Source organism: Equus quagga, chromosome 7 (assembly GCF_021613505.1).
Source record: "Equus quagga isolate Etosha38 chromosome 7, UCLA_HA_Equagga_1.0, whole genome shotgun sequence".
Taxonomy (NCBI): domain Eukaryota; kingdom Metazoa; phylum Chordata; class Mammalia; order Perissodactyla; family Equidae; genus Equus; species Equus quagga.
The window spans coordinates 69,813,270-69,836,189 of NC_060273.1; the positions used below are offsets into that span (position 1 = coordinate 69,813,270).

Consider the following 22,920-nt stretch of genomic DNA (forward strand, 5'->3'; position numbering starts at 1 on the left):
AGAGAATTAGGGAAGGGAGCCCCAAGGGATGGCACAGGGCTGCTCTCCACCCTCCCCAGCCTCACCTGAGCGGGCGCCACCCCGTCGCTGTCCAAATCGTCCTCACTGCTGCTCTCCGAGTTCTCCTCCCGCTTCGCAGCCTGGCTGGCTGTGGGTCCTGTCTTCCCAGGGGGTGCTGGGGCAGCCCCTTTCTGGGGGGACCCTTTGGTGGGGGCTGAGGCCGTTCTGACCTGGGGTGTCTTCCCTGAGGGCTTTGCCTGGAGAGGAAGAGAATTAGGGAACAGAGCCCCGAGGGCAGGCACGGGGTTGCTCTCCGCGCTCCCCAGCCTCACCTGAGAGGGCGCTGCCCCCTCGCTCTCTGACTCCTCCTGGCTGCTGCTCTCTGAGTCTTCCTTCTGCTTCCCCACCTGGGTGGCTGTGGGTCCTGTCTTCCCAGGGCGTGCTGAGGCAGCCCCTTTTCTGGGGGACCCCTTGGTGGGGGCTGAGGCAGTTCTGAGCTGGGGGGTCTTCCCTGGGGGCTTTGCCTGGAGTGAGAGGAAGAGAATTAGGGAAGGGAGCCCCGAGGGCCGGCAAAGGGCTGCTCTCCGCCATCCCCAGCCTCACCTGTGCCGGCGCCGGTGCCGCCCCCTCGCTGTCCGAATCTTCCTCACTGCTGCTCTCCGAGTCCTCCTGTGAGCCCCTGACTGGCCCCGGCTGGGCCCTGTCTGCTGCGGCATCTGCCTTTCCTCCCGCTAGCACAGACACTTGGCCCCTCACCGAGATGGCACTGCTCTGGGGGGTTCTTGCTGGTGGCTTTACCTGAATCCCAAGGAGGTAACAGTATTGGGGAAGGAAGTGGGCAGCACGGTTCCTGTTAGGTTAAGCCCCACCCGTGGTGTGAATGCTGGGAGGTTGCTCCCGTCTGTGCAGGGCCCTTGTCCAGCCTGGGGACACTCCTTAGTCATCCTCTCCACCCCACGCCCCCACCTCCTATGGCTTCTGGTCCCACTTGCCTTGGCTGGGGACCCCTGCTTGGCTTGAGCAGCTGCAGTGACCACTTTTCTGACAGCTGATGATGGCCCTGGGGCTAAAGCCGCCCTGGCAGAAGCTGGGCTGGCTTTGGTCTGAGGTGTTTTCACTGAGGGCTTCACCTGCAAGGAGAAAAGGGAATTCCGGAAGGAAGAGGGTGAGAGGCAGTACAGCAAGTAGGTGAGGACGCCAATTCTGGAGTCAGATGCCTGAGTTTGGATTCTGGCTCCTCCATTTAATAGCTGTGTGAACCTGGCAAATTTGACATTTCTGGGCCTTGTTTCCTCCTCTGTAAAATGGGAATAAGAAATAAGGCCCATCCACAGGGTGATTGTGAGGATTAAATGGGAGATTCCGTGTTTAACATAGTGCCTGGCACATAATAAGCACTCAGATAAAATCACTGTTGTGAGCGCTTTTCTTAGTGTTAGCTGTGCACAAGAGTACTCAGAGCAAAGTGTTTTCTAGACCCCTTTCAGCTAAGCAGCTACGTGATTAACTTCTGGCTAACGAAACGTAAATCGAAGATACAGTTGACTTCCTTACACATGTAGGTAACATGTGTCTTCATCCTCTCTGCTGGCTGGAATGCTGAGGCAACAGCTCAAGCTCAAGTAGTTATCTTAGTCTGAGATGGGAGCCGGGTACTCCGGACGGCAGAACAAGACAGAAAACCATTGTTGTTTGAGGTTTTCTTCAGCTTGACCTAATCTTAACTGGTGTCCAAGGAACCCCCCACAGCCTGTCAGGGTCTCCAGCAAATACAGCCTAGAGAGATGAGAGGGACAAGGAGCAAAATCCTCGACAGTGAGATCCTTGACAGGAGTGGGAAAGCAAGCCCTGCTAACGTGCAACAGGACGAGGCATTTGGCATCATCTCAAGGCCCCTGCCTCGTTCATAGATGTCATCTGATCAGTGACATCCCACACAGACTGGCTTCCCTCATCCACGAGACCAAGAGACATTCAGAGCCAGAACTTCAAGAAAGAAATCCCTCTAAAGCACAGGCCGAGTATGACCAAGGCCAAGGTGCATATCAGCACAGAACACAAGTCACCCAGAGGGGAGTAATGTCTTCACACAGACATACGAAAACAAGGACACTAAGACTAAGTGTCTTACTTAATAAATCTCAATAAATTTACAAGGACTGAAATCATACAAATCATGTTCTCCAGTCACAGAAGGATTAAATTAGGAATTAAAAAAAAACAACTGCATATTGCAGATATTTGGAAATTAATTCACTTCTAAATAACCCATGGTTCAAAGAATAAAATAAAAAATACATTTAAAAATTCATGGAACGAAGCTAATGAGTCCTTAGAGGGAAATTAATAGCTTTAAATACTTATATTGCAAAGAGCTAAAATTAAAGATTCCATCTTATGAAGCTAGAAAAAGAACTGCAAATCAAACCCAAAGGAAGGAATAATAAAGATCAGAGTGGAAATTACTGAAACAGAAAACGTGAAAATGATAGAGAAAAGTCAATGAAACCAAAAGTTGTTTCTTTGAAAAGAACCAAATTGGGGGCCGGCCCGGTGGCACAGCAGTTAAGTGCACATGTTCCACTTCAGTGGCCTGGGGTTCACCAGTTCGGATCCTGGGTGCGGACGTGGCACTGCTTGGCAAGCCATGCTGAGACAGGCATCCCACATACAAAGTGGAGGAAGATGGGCATGGATGTTAGCTCATGACCAGTCTTCCTCAGAAAAAAGAGGAGGATTGGCAGCAGTTAGCTCAGGGCTAATCTTCCTCAAAAAAAAAAAAAAGAAAAGAAAAAGAAAAGAACCAAATTAATAAATCTTCAGCTAGACTGACCAAGATATAGGACAGAAGACATAAACTACCAACAATTAGGAAAGAAAGCAGGACATCACTATAGACCTTATGGAAATTAAAAGGATTATAAGGGAATATTATGAACAAATGTAACAAATTACATTTGAAAACAGACAAGTTTCTAGAAAGGCACAAATTATTAACTGCACACAAAATTATTAAAAGGCACAAAACATAAACTGACTCAGGAAGGAAAAAAACCTGGATAGACTAATATCAATTATAGCAATTGATTTAGTAATTAAAAATCTTTCCCCTCAACAAAAAAGCCCAGAGCCAGATGGCTTCACTGGTGAATTCTATTAAGAAAGAAAGAATACAATTCTAACACAAACTCTCAGAAAACAGAGGAGAGAACACTATCCAACTCATCTTACGAGGCCAGCATCACCCTGATAAGAAAGCTGGACACAGATGTCACAGGAAAACTACAGACCAATATTCCTAGTGAACAGACACAAAAATCCCTAACAAATGACTCACAAACTAAATCCAGCAACAAATAAAAAGGAGTGTCCACCATGACCAAGTGGGATTTAGTCTAAGAATGAAAGGTTGATTTAATACCTGAAAATCAACTAAAGTAATATAGCATATTAATAAACCAAAGGGAAAAAAACAGAAGATCACCTCAATAGAGAAAAAGCATGTGACAAAAATCCAACTCCAATTCATGATAAGAATTCTCAACAAACCAGGAATAGAAGGAAATTTCCTCAACCTGTTAAAGGGCATCTATGAAAAACCTACAGCTAACACACTCACCAGGGAAAGACTGCTTCACCCCCAAGGTTAGAAACAAGGCAGGATGCCTGCTCCCACCACTACCATTCGACACTGTACTGGAGGTTCTAGCCAGGGCAGTAAGGCAAGAAAAAGAAACAAAAGCCATCTAGATCAGAAAGGAAAAAGTAAAACTTTATTAGCAGACAACATAATCCGTATATAGAAAATTCTAAGGAATCCGCAAAAGCCACTAGAACTGGTAAGCAAGTATAGCAATGTCACAGGACATAAGACCAGCAAGCTCAGGCCCAGAAGGCATCACACCACTTAGCCATTCGCCCAGCACTGACGGAACATCCCCCGCCCTTCTCACACAAGGGGTGTCTTCCTATGGCATTTAAATCGTGAATCATCTCCTCCCTGAGTCTCTGGCACATTTGGCTTTCCAGAACCAACCTTGCTTTTTTCGTTTGTTTGTTTTGAACCTCAACTCCCAAATGGGGAGTTTACTCGGAGCTGGCTGGCTGTCTCTGAGCAGATCAGAGACGCTGACTCCTTTCCGAGCCCAGCAGTGCTGAGCAGCATGGTACCCAGTTAGCGTGTGCAGCATTTTGAGGGTGAGGCCACACCAGTATTATCTCATTTAATCCTCACCATAACCCCACAACAGAGGCATAATTATTATCTTCATCCTTCAGATGAAGGCAAAGAAAAGGTGGTCAGCAAGACTCCTCCTGTCAGCCCGCCTGCTTTAGCAGAGGCTCTCTGGACCTCTTGAAGCCAGGAAAGCCACCATCTTCTGAAAGGGCATCAGGCTACAAGGCTAGGCTACCAGAGGGATTGGCTGCTCTATTTTCACCCTGAGAGAAAGTAAGACCCAAAAGTATAACCAGTTCTGTGGATGGAAAAGCTTTGGCCAAGATATGTCACAAGGAAGTGGGCAAGGCAAAGGCTTTCGAAGCAGGTGCTCCGGGGCACAGGCCTGGCTCTGACCCTCACGGCTGGCTGAGCTGGAGCAAGTCACCAAACAACTGCTCTAAGCTCCAGCTGCCTCCTGCAGACACCAAAGCAAATGAACACACAACTCACGGTACAGGTGGGAGGCTCGGATGGGAAGACAGGTATTTCAGTGATCGCACACTGAACCTGGCAGCATCTCAAGGCCCTGCCTCATTCATAGATGTCATCCGATCAGTGACAGCCCCCACACCCCAGCCTCCCTCATCCACATGAGAAACTTTTAAGGCACTGGTCTGGAACGTGTCTGTAGCTTAGAAAAAGGGGACAGGAGCCTGCTGAGCTGAGACTCCGGGAGGCCCACGCATAGTTAACAGTGGGTCGGTCCCACAAGTTAACAGTGAGGGGGGACAGAAAAAAAATACAGAGAAATATGTGCTCTGGTCCAGGGAAAAAAGAAGTGACTAATTTCTGAGTGGTTATTGAAAAAAAGAGTGACAATTAAAAATAATAAATGGTGGGTGGGTGAGCACAGGGAGGGAGCTATCTTCGCTTCTCCCAGCTCTTCCAGGCTGGGAGACGACTCCTGACTGCTCCACAGCAGTCCGGCCCACCCTCGGGAGCCGGAGGAGAGGGCTTGCTGTACATAGGCTCCCGGCAGGGTGTGGCAGGCAAGATCTCGTTAAATTCCCAGCATGTGAGGTTGATTTCCAACTTACAGAAGAGTAAACAGAGGCCCTGATCATATCACTCGCTAGGACATGAACCTGGAGCTTGAACCCAGGCAGTCTGGCTCCAAACCCCCTGCTGTCCACCCCTACCTACCACACTCTCCCCCAGTGATCCCCACCAGAACGCTCTGCTTGGGGCAACTCACCCAAGCCAGGCACTCTCCCAGCCCCTGGCCTTTGCACAGGCTGGTCTGTCCCCGGGAACACTCCACTTCAACCGTCCAACTCTTTCAGCCCACAGTTTAGATGCCACTTCCTCCAGGAGGCCTTCCCTCCTGAAAAACCCCTAGACACCATCACCTGCCATGCTCCGCTAGCCCCAGGCCACCTCCTCTTTCTCAACCCTACGACACCATGCTGAAATAACCTGTATACACGTCCATGCTCCCATCTAGGCTGGGAACTCCCTGAGGGTCAAGGCCACAGGAGCCCCAGACAGGACAGCACTGGCAGAAGGGGTACTCAGCAGAGCTAGTGGAAAGCATACGGAATCACGGTGGAAGCTCAAAAGGCCACGGAGGAGACCCTGGAGCTCCGACGGGCAGAAGAGAGAGAGTGAAAATGGAGAACGAGGCTGAGCTGAGGCTCCTGCACACCCTGGGGCAAGAGCAGCCCAGACAAGCCCACCGTCAGCCAGTCCTGGGCACTGGTGTGGGGGGGATGGGCTGGCTCCCTGAGGCCTCACCTGTGCTGGAGTCGCTGCCACCTCCTCACTGTCGGATTCCTCCTCACTGCTCTCTGAGTCATCGTGCATCTCAGCTTTGACCTGGGCCACTGCAGGCCCTGCCTTCCCAGGGAGTAGTGGGGCATTCCCCTGCCCTGATGGCCCCTTGGTGGGCGCAGAGGCAGCTTTCGCTGGGGGGTTTTTCCTCACAGACTTTGCCTGGAACAACATGGAAGAGAGGTGTGTCCCAGGAGCCTAAAGGGCGGCCCTGTGTCAGCCAGGCCCAGCTGGCCTCACCTGTCCCACTGCTACAGCAGGAGCTTTCTCTTCCTCACTCTCGGACTCCTCGCTGCTTGAAGAGTCCTGCTCTGGCCTCTGGGTGCCCCTGGCCACAGCTGGGGACGATGCGCAGGCTGGTGAAGTCACTGCTTCTGCTTTCCAGGGGGCTGGTGTGCCCACTCGCGCTGCGGGGACCTTGGCAGACGCGGGGGTCACGGGGGAGCCCTTCGTTGGGGAGGCCTTGGTCTGAGGAGTTTTCATAGCAGGTTTTGCCTGAGGGCACAGAGAAGTCAGAAGCTGGAGAAGGATCCTGAACTCACGGCCCCCACCTATTCTGGGGGGAGCCCCACTGCCGTCCCTCCCCACAGCTCCCTGTGGAGCTGCCTGGGAGCGGCCAAGGGTCAGACTCTGTGGCTGTCCCTCCTGAGGCCTCACCTGGGCTGGAGTCACGGCTGCAGGCACCTCCTCCTCACTCTCCGACTCATCCTCGCTGCTCTCTGAGTCTTCCTTCGACCTTTCGACCTTGATCTGGGTGGCTACAGGCCCTGTCTTCTGAGGGGGTCCCTTGGCGGGACCTGTGGCAGATTTGACCTGGAGGATTTTTCCTGAGGACTTTGCCTGGAGAGAGACACACAGGATTAGGAGAGGGAGCAGAGAGCATGGCTGTGTGCAGACACAAGAGACTGAGAGGGCAAGCGAATCATAATGTGCAGAGAGAGGGGCTCCCAGCATGATGGGGAGAGAAGAGCCTTATGGGCAGGGGCCTGACCTGGGCTGGCGCCTCCCGCTCGCTGTCTGACTCCTCGCTGCTGCTCTCCGAGTCCTCCTCTTGCTTCCCCACCAGGACCAAGGTGGCTGTAGATGCCGCTTTCCCAGGGGGTGCTGGGATGGCACCCTTCCCTGAGGGCCCCATGCCCATAGCCGAGGCAGCTCTGACCTGCGAGTTTTTCCCCAAAGGCTTTGCCTGAGAGTGACAGAGGACAGGATCAGGGCAGGGGCTCCATAGGGGGCATGTGTGTGAAGACAGCGGGGGCAAGGGCTGGAGGTGCAAAGGAGGAGGACAGGCCACAGGAGGCTCCTCAGGCAGGGCACAGGGCCATGCAGGGCATCCTCCAGCCTTACCTGAGCTGAGCTGGAGGTTAGAGGCCTGGCTGCTGGCGCCTCCCCGTCACTGTCCGACTCCCCGCTGCTGCTCTCTGAGTCCTCCTCTGGCCTCCCCGCCTTGGCCTGAGCAGCCACAGGCCCTGCCTTGCCAGGGGGTGCTGGGGTGGTCCCTTTCCTAGGGGACTCCTTGGTGGGGACTGAGGCAGCTTTGACCTGGGGGGTCTTCCCTGAGGGCTTCACCAAGAGGAAGACAAATAGAATTAGGGGAGGGAACACAGTGCGTGGACATGGGGAGATACAAGAGACCAGGCAGAGCCAAAGACATCACACACACCACAGTGGGCAGGGTGGGGTGGAGCTCTGGGTGTGCCTGGGGCTCGCATGGAGCAGGGGAACGAGTCCTCAGAGGGCCTCCTGGGAGGGGCGCACACTGCATGGGCTCTGCTCACCTGGAGCGGGGTCTTGGCAGCTGGAGTCTCTTCCTCACTGTCCGACTCCTCGCTGCTGCTCTCCGAGTCCTCCTCTGGCCTCCCTGCCTTGGCCTGGGCAGCTGCAGGTCCTGTCTTCCCAGTGAGTGCTGGGATGGCTCCTTTCCCAGGGGTCCCCTCGGCGGAACCTGAGGCAGCTTTGACCCAGACAGATTTCTCTGCGGCCTTCCCCTAGCAAAAGAAAAAGGGCAGTCTGTTCCCCTCCTCCTCACCCTCTGGTGATGCCTTCAAGATAAAGCCTGAGGCCTCAGTGGGGCTCACAAGACCCTCCTGCTTCTCTCCTCGCTCCCCACCTCGACTGGCGCTCCAGCCTGGCCTACCAGCTTCACACTCAGGCACTCCTGGGGCCGTCACACCTCCACCCATTTCAGCTGCCACCACTGCCTCAGCCTCCGGGTCCCAGACAGACACTAGTTCCATATGTAGTTCCCCGACACTCCTGCACTGCCCCAACGGTCACCCTGCACACAAGTCTTACGGCCTTGTCCCACTGGGCTCCCCCATCAGCGGGAGAGCTCGGTGGGCAGAGGCACCGAGTCTGCCTGACCCACTGCTGGCCCCAGTGCATATCTGACCGGGTTTAGAGGAGGCAGTATGCAAAGACCCAAGGGAGGAACCACAACAGCCTGGACGTGGAGAACAGAGAGGCAGTCTGAAAGTGAAGAGGGGACGGAGTGAGGCCCCCTGGGAAGCCTGGGCTAGCCTCCTGGAGCAAGGTCCCCAGGACCCAGGCCTCCTCCTTGCTGGTCTCAGCCTCTGTTCCTGGCCTCAGGGCTTTGGCAGGAGCTTTGGCAGCGAGGTGTCTTCTTTGGAAAGGTCACAGGTGCTCAGCCCTGGGCCAATCACCCCGAAAAATCAACGACTCTGAATATTTCCCTTCTAAAAACCTTCCCAAGCAGAGGGCACAGGCTGCTCCAGACAGGTTTTTTGGCTTGCTCCTTTTCAAAGTTTTTGAACAAACACGGAGAAAGTAGCTTTTACACAAAGTGCACATTTGGGCTCCTGATGAAAAATAGGTGCCAGGCAACACCGGGTAGCCCCTGGGTACAGCAAAACCGACCCAAGCTGAGGAGCAGCGGCCCCCTGCAGCTAGGGTCTACACACTGGTCTGCCACAATTCTCACTCCTACTCCCATTGCAGGGCCTTGGCACTTGCTGGGCTCCTGGCCTGGAATGCCCTTCTTCCAAACGTCCACAGGTCTCCCCCCTCAGGTCTTCGCGTCTTTCCTCAGATGTCTCCACTCTAAGGCCTCCCCTGAGCGCTCTGTTTCAAACGGCCATTCCTACATCTCTCTCCACCTTACCTTCCTCTTTAACATTCACTACCATCCAGCAAAGTGAATCTTATTTATACGCTTATTTACCGAATGTCTCCCCAGTATCATTCTGCCCCAGGCCTGGGTGTGGCTGGGACCTCTCCTCTTGGACCTCACCTGGGTGGGCTCAGGGCTGCTGCCCATGGCTACCTGACCCTTCCTCCTCCCAGGGCTCTAATGCCAACAGCCTCCCAGCCTCTGGCTTTCCCTTGGGATGCACCCAGAGCCTTGGGGGCTACAGCCCTGGCCACCCACCTGGAGGAGGGGGTCCCAGCAGATGGAAGGTAACTGGATTCCTGTTAGCTAAGAAGCCATAATTTGGCCTGAGAAGCCAAAGGACCAGGCGATTAAAACTTCTCAAGTCCCTTCACAGCAGGACTAGCTGGGTCTAGGACAGCAGCCCATTTACTAGACAGGGAAACTGAGGTCAAGGGGAGATTCTGACAGAGTCGGGTACAGGCCTACCTTTTGGGAAGCAGCCATTCTAGGCTCCTGCTTGGGCAAGAAGGGCAATTTCCACGGGTGGCTGAAGCAAGCCTGGCTGCCCCTGTCCTTCAACTTTCACACCCCGCCTCCCTCTCCCCAGACTCCCCAGTCTTCTCTGGCAGAGCAGGTGCTCATTACATAGCTATTCCGCCAGTCTCTGGGGGCCACAGGAGAGCCCCAGGCTGCTGGGGGACCAGAGGACCCTGAGGGGCAGCCCTCCCCTGGGCCTCACCTGGCTGGGGGTCCCCTCAGGGGCTCCCTCCTCACTCTCAGATTCCTCCTCGCTGCTCTCTGAGTCCTCTTCTGGCTTCTTGGCCCTGCCAGCTGGGGTCACGGCACCTCCCCTGACTTGGGGTGTCACAGCTCCTGCCCTCCCAGGGGTTGGGGCTGCCCTTCTCCCTGCAGACTCTTTGGCAGGGGCTGGCGAGGCTTTGACCTGGGGTGGTTTTACTGAGGGTTTCACCTGGAACAAGAGGATGCAATTAGAGAAGGAATAATAATCTTTACTCCTGAGGGTAGAAGATGCTTCATGGTATACAAAGCCTTTTCCAAATGTCATTTGATTCCAACAACTCCCTGAGATAGATAATATCTTCACACCTGTTTTCCAGAAAAGGACAAGAGGCTCAGAGAGGTTAAATCACTCAAGACCAATACTAGGGGCAAAGCCATGACTGGAAGCCCTATCTGTGTGGCTTCAGGGGGCAGAACTTTCAACCACTGTGTCGTACACAGGGCCAACACAGAGAGGCGCCTCTGTCGACTAGGACAGTGCATCCTGTCTGCCCCTGCGACTACAGTCTTTGGCCATCCTGAGGGCCAGGATCTGAACACCAGTCTTGCCACTGGCTCACTGAGATACCATGGGCACACTGCTTCCCTCTCTGGGCTCTTTCTTAAACTTCTCAAATTCTGAGGTTTCCAAGGCAGGCAGCTCCTTTCCATCTCCATCATCAGTTAGACCTCAGCCCTCCCTGGGCTTCTAGGGCAGCCATCCCCTCAATCTCAAATTCCTCCTCACTGCTGGGACCCTGGGCCGGCTTCTGGCCTACCAAGACTATGGAAGTGGCTGCTGGTTTCCCAGGGCCAGGAATGGCCTCCTTTCCCTTGGCAGGGCCTTGGGGGATGGGAGCCCAGGGCATCATCGTGGCTGTATCTAGGGCCCAAAGGCGAAGATGGAATGTGGGGAGCAATCCACAACCAGACCTAGGGTAGACAGGAGTAAGGTGTCTGCCTTTGTGGGTTACTGGGTGCGGTGGGAGGTGAAGTGGGAAGTACTCTAGGCACCGGATCCATCCATCCTTGAATCCTACTGGTTCTCCCTCCATAACATCCTTCCACTGGGTGCCCTGGTGCCAGCCACCAGCACCCCTATCAGCATTACTCCCATAGCCCCCTCAACGATCTCCCTATTTTTATGTGGCACTGTCCTCCAATCCAGGCCACAACCAGGAAACTTTTTGAAATGGGCCATCTTACCTCTGTGCCTGAAACCCTGAAATGGCTTCTCACAGCCCCTAGACTGAAACCCAAACTCCTCCCATGGGTCCTCACAGTCAGGCAGTGGACCTGGCCCCTACCTGCCTCTGACCTCATCTGTGTCACTTGCCCCCTCATTCACACATTGCAGATCCTTGTTACTGCTCCTCATGGCTCTCTACTTTGGCCCTTCACAGTAACTATCACCCTTGTAGTTAAATTTCTGAGGGACCCTCCACTTCCCCACAGCAGCAGGAACCCTGCACAACTTGCCTACCACCGTGTTCCTAAGGCCTGGCACCTGGCAGGTACACAGTGAGGAATGACTCCCTGGTCACAGTTCAGAGAAGAGACAAGGCCACAGACTAAGAACCGCCCGTCTCCGGCCAAGTGCCGAGGCCTGGCATTCACCAGTGGGCCCAGAACCCCCTGAGCAGCCTCACCCTACTCACCCTGGCTGCACCACAGGATGGCCATCCTCCCACCTCGGGGCCTTTGCTCATGCGGCTCCTCCTGCTTGAACACTCTTCCCTCCACATCCCTCCCTGATGCGGTGCCCTGGGCATCACGTCAAGGCCCTGCTCCAGCACCACCTCTCCCGGGAAGCCTTCCCTTGTCCCGCAGGCAGGATGGCATCTCTCCCACACAACCCGAGACCCTTCTCACAAGCAAAGTGCTCCCCTCCCTCCCCAGGCCTCTGCTCTTCCAGTTTCGGATCACCCTGAACCACTTGCTGAACTGATCTGGTCCCACTGGTGTGTGAAGTCCAGGCCAGGCCTCTGGGAGGGTCAGCGGTTTGCAGAAGGCAGCTCCTGAGGGTGGGTGGCAATTACCTCCACGTATGTTTCATCACTCGAGGTGGAGGTGTCCTCACTGGAACTGTCAGCCCGGCCTGCCGATGCCATTCCTGAGGGACGAAGAGGGAGGGGCCTGAGGGCCACCCTTTCCAGACTTGCCTGCTCCTCCCCAGCACTCCACCACGCCATCTAATCCGAGCCAGGTGCTGAAAACTCACTTCTTGTGTGCAGAGCATCAGCTCCACCCTCTCCTGAAGCCCCACAGCTGAGGTGGGTACCACCAGAATCCCTATGTTCTTGTACACCTGAGGCCCTGGTAAGGGTTACAGCAGGTCTGAACACACATGCACCAGCACCTGACGGCTTAGAAAATCACCTTCCATCATCACACTGAAGCAGGAAGGGCAAACGCCTATTTTACCTGAGAAACTGAGGCAAACCCAGGCCTCTCGGTTTAGTCTCTAAGGCTCCGTGGTGGGCCCTCTACTCACCTGAGAGCAATAAACCAGAAAATGCTCCACCACCACCCAGCCTGCTCAAACTCCCTCGGGAATGCCGGACATGCCCCTGCAGGTGACCCTCCCTCACCGAGGGGAGGGGAGAATGGCCAGAGGCGTGGGGTCCTCACTGTCTGGAGACAAACCCCGAATTCCAGAATGTCCCAGAGCTTGAGAAAGCAGTGCCCAGACCTGCCTCCCCAGCACAAACTCAGGGGGCCTGGCTCCTGGAGTTCGGGGCTCCTCACCAGGCTTGGCAGCGGTTCTGAGGGCCGGGCTGCAGGCCTCCTCCTCAGTTTCTGAGAACACGATGATATTTGGCGAGGGCCCTGCCAACTTCCTGGGCAACTTACCAGAGAGGTGGGCCACTGCCTTCCCGGAGGCAGGGCGTAGCGTGGAGTTCACCGTCTTGCTGGCTTTCGCGGTCTTTGCCTACAGAGAACAAGTGACAGACACACTTGGGTATGGCCTGGTGAACGAAGAGCACAGACCACATCTGGACCCAACTCTACCCGTTCTGAGCTGCGGGAGTTTGAGCGAATTACCTCTCAGTCTTTCTTCATCTTTAAAGTGGGGCTAAGAAAGGTACCCCCCTCACGGACGTGTGGAGAGAACCAAATTATGATTCTTGCAACGTGGTATTACTCGCAAAGTGGGAAGCAGCAGCCTGTTGTGGTTATCATCACCACTGCACTTCATAATTATTCTTACACATTGTTACTAACTCCTGTTACACATCCATTACATGTCTCTAACACTGCTTTCCGGATTGCCAGAAAATGATATTCTACTTTCTAAGCAGTTTCCAGGCTAGAAAATGCTTTTAGAGCTTTCAGAACCACAGGCATCCCATTCACTACGGTGTCTTCACTGCCCCGCACAGTGCCTGGAACACAACTGTATCTGTAACGATTTGTTCAGTGAACAGGTGAATGCAGGGATAAAGGAGGAAAGAAGCTGTCTATTCCAGGTGCATAATGTACCAGTGGCCCGTGGCAGTAGGCATCACCCCCATCTTACAGAAGAGGAAACTGAGGCCCAGAGAGGCGAAGGGACTCACCAAGATCACATGGCTGGTGACTCAGGCTGAGATCTGATTGGGGGTTGGGCAATTACCTACAACCCCATCCTTCTCTGACACAGGCGACTGTCCCCTACAGGGTACTTCAACTCCCATGGGCAACAGCTTGGAAGGGGGTCCCACTCACCGTGGCCTTTTCTTTCATGCTTGCAGGCAAAACTGCCCCCACCACTGAGGAGTTGGTAGATGCTAGTCTTGGGGCTGCAAGACACAAACACCCGCTGGATGAGCCAGATGAGCTTTTTCTCATCTAAGAACAGTACACAGGTTTCAGCTCTCCTAACAGTTCCAGTGGTGTGGCTGCCTGGTGCTGGCGTGAGGATCTGAGGCTGAGCCCAGACTTGTGGGAAGAGCTCTCTGGGGCACCAGCCACATCCATCAGGGGCAAGAGAGAGAGGCAGCATGAAAACTACATGTCTGCATCCCCAGTGGAATCCCAAGTCCCTGGTGGCATGAGACACTGAGGCCCCCAGAGGAACAAGGATTGGCTCACAGTCCTGCAGCGTATACCACGAAGGCACTGCACAACTCCAGGGGATGCCAGTCCCACAGGCTACCGCACCGTGGCCCTGAAAGTCACTCAGCAAGACAGGGGCAGTGGTCAGGCAGGCAGGCCCAGGTAGGGAAAGCTGCTCAGAATTGAAACTGTTTCTTAGTGGAGAGGTAGCTGAACCACGAGACAGGGACCTGATTAGATGATGAGATTTCTAGATACTTGTGCTTTTACACAAGGGTGTTGTCTCCTTATATCTCAGATAGGGAAGGATTTCTAAGATAAACTGTGAAATCAAAGGATGCTGTTGAGATGAATGGCGTGATCTAGTTCTTTTCCTGGCATTTAACTCCATCTCTCTCTTTTTTGTAATTATGGAAAATTTTAAGAACATTCACAAGTAGAAAGGAAGTATATTGAACCACCCCGCTCCAACCATTATCAACTTGTGGGCAATCTGATCTCAACTGTCCTCTCATTCACCCTTCCCCATCCAGTATCATTCTGAAGAAAATGCCAGACATCGTATCAAGTTGCCTGCAAATATTTCAGCATGTTTCTCTCAATGAGAACTCTTAAAACATATAATTTATGTTTCAATTATTCATTACAATTTCATTATCAAAGCTTTAAAAATTCATTAACATCGAGTAGCCACTCAGTACGCTATCTTACAACTTTTGTTTTAAGTGGTAGGTGCGTATGGATGTATGCATGTCTGGATGGCTATATGACTGGAGGTGCAAAGGAGAAAGTTTTAAGGTTACCCTCCAGGAGAGGCAAATAGGGAGTGGGAGGGGAGCAGGGGAGGAGAGTAGGAAACCTCCCATTGTTCTTCTATACACTTCTGTACAGTTCAAAGTGAACCTGGTTTGCATTTGTAATTTTAAAACATTAAGCAAGATATAAAACATATATTCAGTATGAGCTCAAATATTTTTTAAAACATGCTCAGGAAAAATAAATGGAAGAATAATTTACCAAATTGTAGGTGGCAAGAACATGGGTAATTTTTCCTGCCTGTCTTAAAAGTAATTTTCATATATTCCATAATGAATACTCTACAATGAATCCTCTATTTCTTTCACAATCAGAAAATATGTTTAAAAATTTAAAAATTACCTTCTGTGTGAACAAGGACTACTAATATAATGCAGAGAAGAATGACAATTCTTCTGTGGAGTTAGGGCTACTGTTGGTTAAAGCACAAACTGCCTTGAGAACTTGGGGCGAAGGGGCTGTGACGTCCTCACTGGGTGAGCCCTGCCAAGGCTGTCAAACCAGAACGCCCAGGACAACCTCCCAGTACTAACCTGCCACTTCCAATATAACAGGAAGATCAGCAACTCTCGAAGCAGCCCGCAGGCCACACAGAAGAGGCGCCCGCCAGCTGCCCTGTCTGAACTCTCTCTAGAGGTTTTTCTAAGTGTGGGCTTCTTTCTATCTTTATCAGAATCTCCAGGGGCTTCTAGAAATGCAGCTCCTGGGCACCACTGGAGGGGCTGACTGCACGTCCCCCAAATTAGGCTGTAAGGGCCCATCTAAGTTTCATTCACCATTAGATTCCCAACACCTAGGGGCACAACATTTGGCACAGAGGAAAGGCTCGAATAAATGGTGAAATAGACATGTGGGGCACTTCCAATTTTCCTTCTAAAAGGTCTTGGTCTTCCCAAGGCTCACTGAAGGAGAAGCTGGAGGAGATTCTCCCTTGAAACAATACAATACCCAACAGCTTGTTCCCAGGAGGTGCAGGGCCCTGGGCTGAGCCCCCACAAGCACCCACGATCGGGACGCCCCCAGCACGCAGGACTCTTACTGGCTTTGGAGGTTTCAGCTTCCGCCTCCTCCTCCTCCTCCTCCTCTTCTGAGCTCTCCGAGCTGCTAATGGGGTCTGACACACGGGTCTTCTTGGCCTGCAGTGCCGCATCTTCCTCTGCCTTCCGCTTCCGGCCAACCTCTGAGGTTCTGCAGGACAAGGGTGACTGGCTATACCAACCGGGTGACAAGGACAACTCCAGATTTGAGAAGAAAGATCTTCCTACATCCTCCCACCTTCCCTAAAGGAAATGTGCGTAAAGAGAGTTTAAACAGTGATGAGAACATGGTGTAGACACAATTCTGTATCTTGACTCATTTCATAAAGTGTTTTTACAATTGTCTATTAGCCTTAGAATATAGTTATGCTCTGCATAATCATGTTTCGGTCAATGACAGACCACACACATGATGGTGGTCCCGTAAGATTAGTACCATACAGCCTAGGCGAGTAGCAGGCTATACCATCTAGGATGCATAAGTACACTCTATGAGGCTTGCACAACCACGAAATCGCCTAATGACGTGTTTCTCAGAACGTGTCCCGTTGTTAAGCGATGCATGCCTGTAACCAGGAAGGGTGGACATTATATAGTAACAGCAGCTAACAGTCATTGAGTGATATGTGCCGGCACGGGTATGTGCCGGCACGGGCAGGCACTTCACAGAACCATCCAGGCTCCTCCCTCCTCCAGAACTTGTGCACCACCAGTGCCCTCTTCCTGGAAGACTCCCCCAGGTCCTTCTTGTCATTCAGGCCTCAACTCCAGCAGACCCTCCTCAGAGAGGCCCTCCCTATCAGCCCCCTTCCCCAAGACACCCTCTGCCCTGTCATCCTGTTTCGTTTTCTTCAGAGTGCTCCGCTCTCTCGTTGTTTTACTTACTTCCTGCCCAACTCCCCCACTACGGTCAGGCCTGGGGAGGGGTGGCTGGTGGGAGTCTTTTCTGGCTCACTACAGTACCTCCAGCACACAGCATGGGTCTCAAAAAATGGACACCTAAGTGACTTGCCCAGGGTCAAAGAGCAGTTCTGGGGTATGGTCAGATAAGCACCCAGATGGCTGAGTCCCCAGAGCTTTCAAGCACCATCTCTGCCCCCACCCCCACCCGAGGCAGTCTCTGTCTATGCCCCACGTTCTCTACTAGGATAGACTCTGCTCTGCCACAGTTTAAGATGTGCTGCTTGGGTCCCTCGTTCCCAGGGAAGGCCACTGGTTGGGAATCACCTGCAAAAACGGGTTTCATTTACCACACAAATCACCTCGTTCTGCCTCTCTCCTCCTAAAAGAATCTAAGTTCCACAAGGGCAGGGATTTTTCTCTGGTTTGTTCCCAGCTACACCATGAACAGTCAGTCCTGGCTCATCGCAGGTGCTCAGTAAATACTGGGGGGAAAAAATGCCTCCAATGGCCAGGATTAGCACTTTATTTACTATTATTACCCTCATTTTACAGATGAAGACAGACTCGGAGGCCATGTTTGCTCTTGGGCTTGAACCGTGCTGGGAATTACTAGGCTAGGCTGCCGCTGGTGGACGGGAGGTCCTCGTCCCACTCAGTACCCGTCACCCAGAGAAGGGGCCAGGGGCAGGGAAGGGCATGCAGTGCAGCTCACTGAAGTGATTCTCCGAGGAAGGAAGTGCTGTGGGTAACACTCAGACAACCCGGGCAAGTCAGAGAGGGTGAGGGAGAGGAAGTGCAGGCTGTGCCTGTGCTCTGAGCTCACCTCAGCAGCAGAGGAGGCCCAAGAACTGAGGGCTGACAGGGCTTTCAAAGACCTTAGCTCTCCACTGGCAACTGGGAGCCCTTCCACATCATTCCTGCTTTACTTACATACCTCTGATGACAGGAAGCTCACCACTCCACTGTAGCCTAGGTCATTTTTGGATAGCTTTGATGAGCAAGTGCGTATTCAGTAGCTGAAACCTGTCTTCCTAAAGCAGGTACATATGGGTCCCACAGAACATGTCACTCCCTTTGTCCTCAAAGACGTGCAGACAGTGGTCCCACACCTGCCCCTCTGCCATCTTTTTCCATCCTAGACAATTCAGTATTCTTTATCACTCCTCATGGGGCATCACTGCAAGTCCTTCACTCACCTTCCATGCAGGTGCACAAGCTAGACACCCAGGAGTCAACGAGACACCCCTCCACTCCATCCACAGATCTTGGTTTCCTCCCCTAATATTCCTGGAATCCATCGCCTACCTCCTCCGTTAGTCCTGTCTCAAGCCCCATGAGCTCCTGCCTGGAAGCTGGTGTTCAGTCTCACTCAGAGTGATCTCATCACTCTCTCCTTCACCTGCCATGGCTCCCACTGCTCTTGGGGCAAAGACAATTTCTCATCACGGATGATCAGGCCTTGCATAGGACGGGCCCTGCCGACTGCCCAGCCTTGTCTGTCCCGTGCTCGCGGTGACGGGCCTCAGCGCCAGCAGTTCCCTCCGCCAGGGACACTCCTCCTGCCTTTCCATCCTACTGCCTAGTTCACTCCCCGACTCCCTGCGCTCTCACATCAAAGCTCACCTCAGGGAAGCGTCCCCTAACCCCCTAAACGAGGCAAGGCTAACCCGTTTGTGAGGTTCTGGCTCCAGGTTCCTCTTTTTCACAATCTTTACTACCACTGTAATTTTACACGTCTTTGTTTCATTCTTCGAGGAACGCCTCCCTCCCTGACTCCAACTTCAGCTCCAGGAAAGAAGGAACCATGTCTGTCTCACATCTCCATACTGAGAACAGAGCCTGGCATTCAGTAGGTACTCAATAAATATTTGTTGATTGAATGAATAACAAGCTGTTGAGAAGCCTTTGTCCTTCAAGACACTGACTACAGCTCTCAATATCCTTTCCCACTCCCATACATGTGACCTGGCTTCCTGGGGGTGATAATGGCATCCACAGAGGGCTGAAGGGACAGATCTTAGACCAGATTAGTATCCCAGCTTCTTCCAAGCTTGGGGTGTCCCTGCTCCACTCCTTCATCCCCGTGAGACTTACTGCTGCCAGTGCGTATAGATGTCCAGAAGGGTTACAGGCTGAGTCGGGAAACTTTTCTGCAAAGAAGTAAAGAGAAAGCAGCAATTAACCCCCCACCACAGTAAGGGTCCTCCTTGGGCCCAACTCTCCACGACCTCATGACTTGCACAGACAAGTGGTTGAGAAAGGGATCTTTTCGCTTTGAGAAATAAGTCTGCTTGGTCCTGCCAGTACCACCCAAACCTTCCACATACAAGCGGAACAAGTATTTCCAGCTAAAACCTTTTAAGACAACAAGTTGGTGAGAGGTACCTTTGACGGACTAGAGTTGGAATCTTCCAGGCTAGCATTTATCCAGCCCCCTAGCCTCCCTGGCACTCTCTTCTCTTAAAGGCCACGAGACAGAGCTTTTTCTACCTCTGATCTTTCAACAGGCTTTTAAAGGCCAGGTGGGTCAACCTCCCCAGGGCAATACAAACCACAGCCCAGACACCAGAGGCATCCAGGTGGCATGACTGCAGCCCACTCACCCACTGAGAAGAGACTGGGACCAAATGATGCCAGTCCCTTGGTAAAAGCAGAGCGAACCAGCTGGAATCTAGGCCTTCGGAGCCAAGGCCAGCGGTCCCACTCTCTCTGCAAATGTCAACAACTCAGGGTGTCAAGTGCCCCAAGGAGCCTGAGTGAGCAATGTGGGGCAAGGGCAGTGTCCAGGGGTGGGGGCAGAGTGGCCAAGAGGGTGCACCTGGAGCCAGGCAGAGCTCCTCTGTTAACTGGCTGGGTTAATCTCGTCACCTCTTCAAGCTTCGGGTTCCTTCTTTATAACACAGGGACAATAGCAGTACCCACCTAGCAGGTTGCTATCAAGCCTGAATGAGATGACCCAGTCAGTGCCCAGCGCACGAGCCAGTAACACTGAGACTTTGAGCGTCAGTTTCACTCTACTCCGCCCCAAGTACACTGGTCTCCTCACTGTCCCTCAAATGTGTCAGGCTACCCCGCCCCCATCAGGGCTTGCTATTCCATCTGGAATGTTCTCTCCTACTAACTATACAGATCATTCCCTCAGTTCCTCCAGGTCTCTGCCCAAACATCACCATCTCGGTGGGGCTTCTTGACCACCCTATTTATTACTGAACTTGACATTCCTTATCCCCCCTGCCTGACTTATTTTTATAGCTAACACCTACCATCACCCGACACACCATACCAGTAACTTTTTTTTATATTTGTCATCTGTCTGCTCCTGCTAGAGTGTATGCTCCATGAGGGCAGGCTACTTTTGCCCAGGCAAATGCCCCAAAGAATGGGTACTGTCTCTTGCTCCTCTTAGCTGTTAAGTGATATAACTGGAGTAAGAAGGGCAACTGAGGTCCAGCGAGGGTTGGGAAAAGCATAGATAAGGTCTTAGGGCCCATCGCCCTCTATTCTCTCGAGCAGGTCCTGAGAGCAAGCATCAGGACCAGAACCTACAGCATATTGACCCATCAGGTCAACAGCCACCATACCAGCTTAAAACCTTCCAGGGGCTCCAGATGAAGACTGAACTGCCCACAGTAGGGCTCCAGCCAGCTCCCCCACTGGCTCCCCAGAGACCTCTATCACCCTGGTACTTCACACTTCAGCCACAACGAGCTTTCCTGAGGCCAGGAAATACACCACAAGTTTCCTCCCACCACAGGGCATCCGCACCTGTGCCTGGAATATCCACTGCCCTTCTCTCAGGTCTCAAATCGACATCCACTTGCTCAGGAAAGCAGCCCTGGAGATCGCTGACAAGGGCAATCTGCCACCCCTATCTCAGCACCGTATCCCTCTCATTCTTGGCACTTAAAGTAATGTTAAGTGTACAGTTACTTTTGGGATTCTTTGATTTATGTCTGTCTCCTCTACCGGATTTAGACGGTAAGTTTTAGGAGGGCTGCGGGACCGTGCGCTCTGAGCACCAGATTAACAGCTGCGGAAAGAATGAATGGAGTAAGAAATGACCGCACCACGAGTTCGAATCCCAAAGCTGTCCGACGCAGTACAGAAGGACTGCTACGGGCCTGAGCTCCAGCTCAACTGAGGGACCACAGGCCCCTTCTCCAGGCATTCTCCTTTGCCCTCCGGGGCTGGTCGCTATCCACCCCTCAGACTCGCAGCATCCTTTTCGCCCGAGGGGGCCGCGCCGGGCCACGTGGCCCTAGATGTAGGAGACTTTAAACTGCCGCCACCCGGAAAGGGGGTGGAGGTACCGGGCGCGGGAATTACAAAACCCTGTGCGTCCGACCACACGTCCCGACCCGCCCACTGTACAGATGGGAAACTGAGGCCGAGAGGGCCTGGAGCCGCAGGAGGGGGCAGAAGCTGCAGCTCCTTCGGCACCCCTGGCCGCGTCCCCGAGCACCGCAGGATGCGGCTTCGGGCGCCCGCGAGGCGGCCAGGGGAGGGGGCGTGGAGCGCCGCTCTCCAGACCCTGCACGCGGCCCTCACACACGCCCGCGCCGCTCACCTGGCCGCTCTGCTCCTTCACCTCCCGCGCCGCGCGCACGTAGCCCGCCTGCAGCAGGTGCTGGTAGATCAAGGGAAGCAGCTCCCGCCGCTTCCTAGCCTCGGCCATGCCGGCGACCCTCAGCCGGTTACCTCACCTGCACGCCCCCCTCAGTCCCCGCCCGCCACTTCCCGCGTGCCCTTAGACCTCGCGCGCCCCACTTCCGGCTCCTCTTTCGCCTGGGCCGCGCGGCGCGCCGGGAAATGTAGTCTCATCTGGAGTGACCTAAAGGGGCGGAGACTTGGAGAGCAGCGAGACATCCCATTGGCGGGGAGAGGGCGTGGTTAGACCTAGGCGCGCCCCGCGGCGAGCCAAGACGTGAGCAACTAGCTCTGCGATGCTTCAGACTGGCCCCTTGAGGAGATTAGTCTTCCATGTTAGTTCCTTGATGGTTGCGATCGGGTTTTAAACATCTCTGAACATCCTAATTTGCGTCTCTCTCTAGCTCTGAACTTTCAGTTACCCACTTGTTTATTCATTTCACACTTTTTTAGGACTCATGAGCCAGGCACTATTTGTCATCATTCATTCACTGAACAAATCGTTATTGAGCACCGTACCTTGGGCTAGCGCTCAGATAGGGTGGAGGGATAAAAAGATGAATAAGACACGGCGGCTGCCCTCACAGCTCACGGGGAAGAGAGGTACAGTCGGTAACCAAGCAACTATGGTTCAATGTCTTATGAGCTTTGTTGGGGACAGGCCCATACTTATGTGAGCAGAAAGGAGGGGCACCTAGCCCCAAAGGGACATCTAAGTTGAGGCTTAAAGATGGAGTGGGAATTTCCAGGTGCAGAGGAGAGGACTGGGATCCCAGGCAGAGCGCACTGCCTGAGTATAGACAGGAGAAGCCACCCCAGCATAGGCTGGAAACCCAAACGTAGAACCCAGTCTGCGCTGCTGGGCTGTAGACTCTGGGGGAAGCTGGAACAAGTGACAACGCAGGAGGATGAAGAAGCAGACAGGGTCTACAGCACCCCCTCCTGCCGCAGAGTTTGCACTTTGCTCCAAGGGCCTTAGATAGTCTCTGACGGGTGTTATGCAGGAGGGTAACTTGGGTTTGTGTTTTTAAAAGATTTCCACGACCAAAGCATGGAGGATGGATCTGTGGAGAACAATACTAGCTGCGAGGCTGTTGTAGTTGTTGAGGTGACGTTGGCAGAGAGAGGATGAGCGAGGCTGGGGAATATTTGAATCAGCTGTTCTTAACTTCATGGACCTGTTGACAATCTGAAGAGAGCATGAACCACCTAGCCTTTACTGTAGAAAATTTTGAATATGTACAGACACATAATATTTTCCATCCAATTTCAGGACAGTGATAAGCATATACCTGAACCTCTTAGGGTTGGGAACTGCTGCTCCAGGAAGAAACAGGGATAGGACTAGACGACTGATTGAATGCAGTGAGTAAGAAAGGCTAATCTGCATTCAGTCATTTAGCAAATATTTGTTGAGCACCTGCTACTGGGGATGAAAAAGTCTCCACTCCAATAGAGCTTACAGTCTAACTGGGGAGACACTGCTAAACAAATTGTCATACTGATACACTGTTATAAACAGTCAACAAATGCAGAAGGAAAAGGATAGTGTTTTCTTATGGAACAGTAGAATGTTTAAAAGCTATGTTGGAGTCACACTG

General features: G+C 53.0%; 1 protein-coding gene across 2 annotated transcripts in view; it reads right to left on the bottom strand.

Moving 5' to 3' along the window:
• Positions 1–21,392, bottom strand: part of TCOF1 (treacle ribosome biogenesis factor 1) — a 41,418-nt gene extending 20,026 nt beyond the window's left edge. For both annotated transcript variants that reach the window (XM_046666368.1, XM_046666367.1), the window contains exons 1-17: positions 21,240–21,392; positions 18,767–18,822; positions 15,772–15,920; positions 13,587–13,660; positions 12,732–12,810; positions 11,918–11,991; positions 9,838–10,068; positions 7,765–7,974; positions 7,334–7,549; positions 6,981–7,175; positions 6,647–6,829; positions 6,230–6,484; positions 5,954–6,151; positions 993–1,130; positions 604–798; positions 333–524; positions 66–257 (exon numbers count right to left, since the gene is read on the bottom strand). In XM_046666368.1, the coding sequence (XP_046522324.1) occupies positions 66–257; positions 333–524; positions 604–798; positions 993–1,130; positions 5,954–6,151; positions 6,230–6,484; positions 6,647–6,829; positions 6,981–7,175; positions 7,334–7,549; positions 7,765–7,974; positions 9,838–10,068; positions 11,918–11,991; positions 12,732–12,810; positions 13,587–13,660; positions 15,772–15,920; positions 18,767–18,822; positions 21,240–21,347 (2,745 nt within the window). In that variant the 5' untranslated portion in view covers positions 21,348–21,392. The remainder of the gene's footprint in view (positions 1–65; positions 258–332; positions 525–603; positions 799–992; positions 1,131–5,953; positions 6,152–6,229; positions 6,485–6,646; positions 6,830–6,980; positions 7,176–7,333; positions 7,550–7,764; positions 7,975–9,837; positions 10,069–11,917; positions 11,992–12,731; positions 12,811–13,586; positions 13,661–15,771; positions 15,921–18,766; positions 18,823–21,239) is intronic.
• Between the last annotated feature and the right edge of the window lie 1,528 nt (positions 21,393–22,920).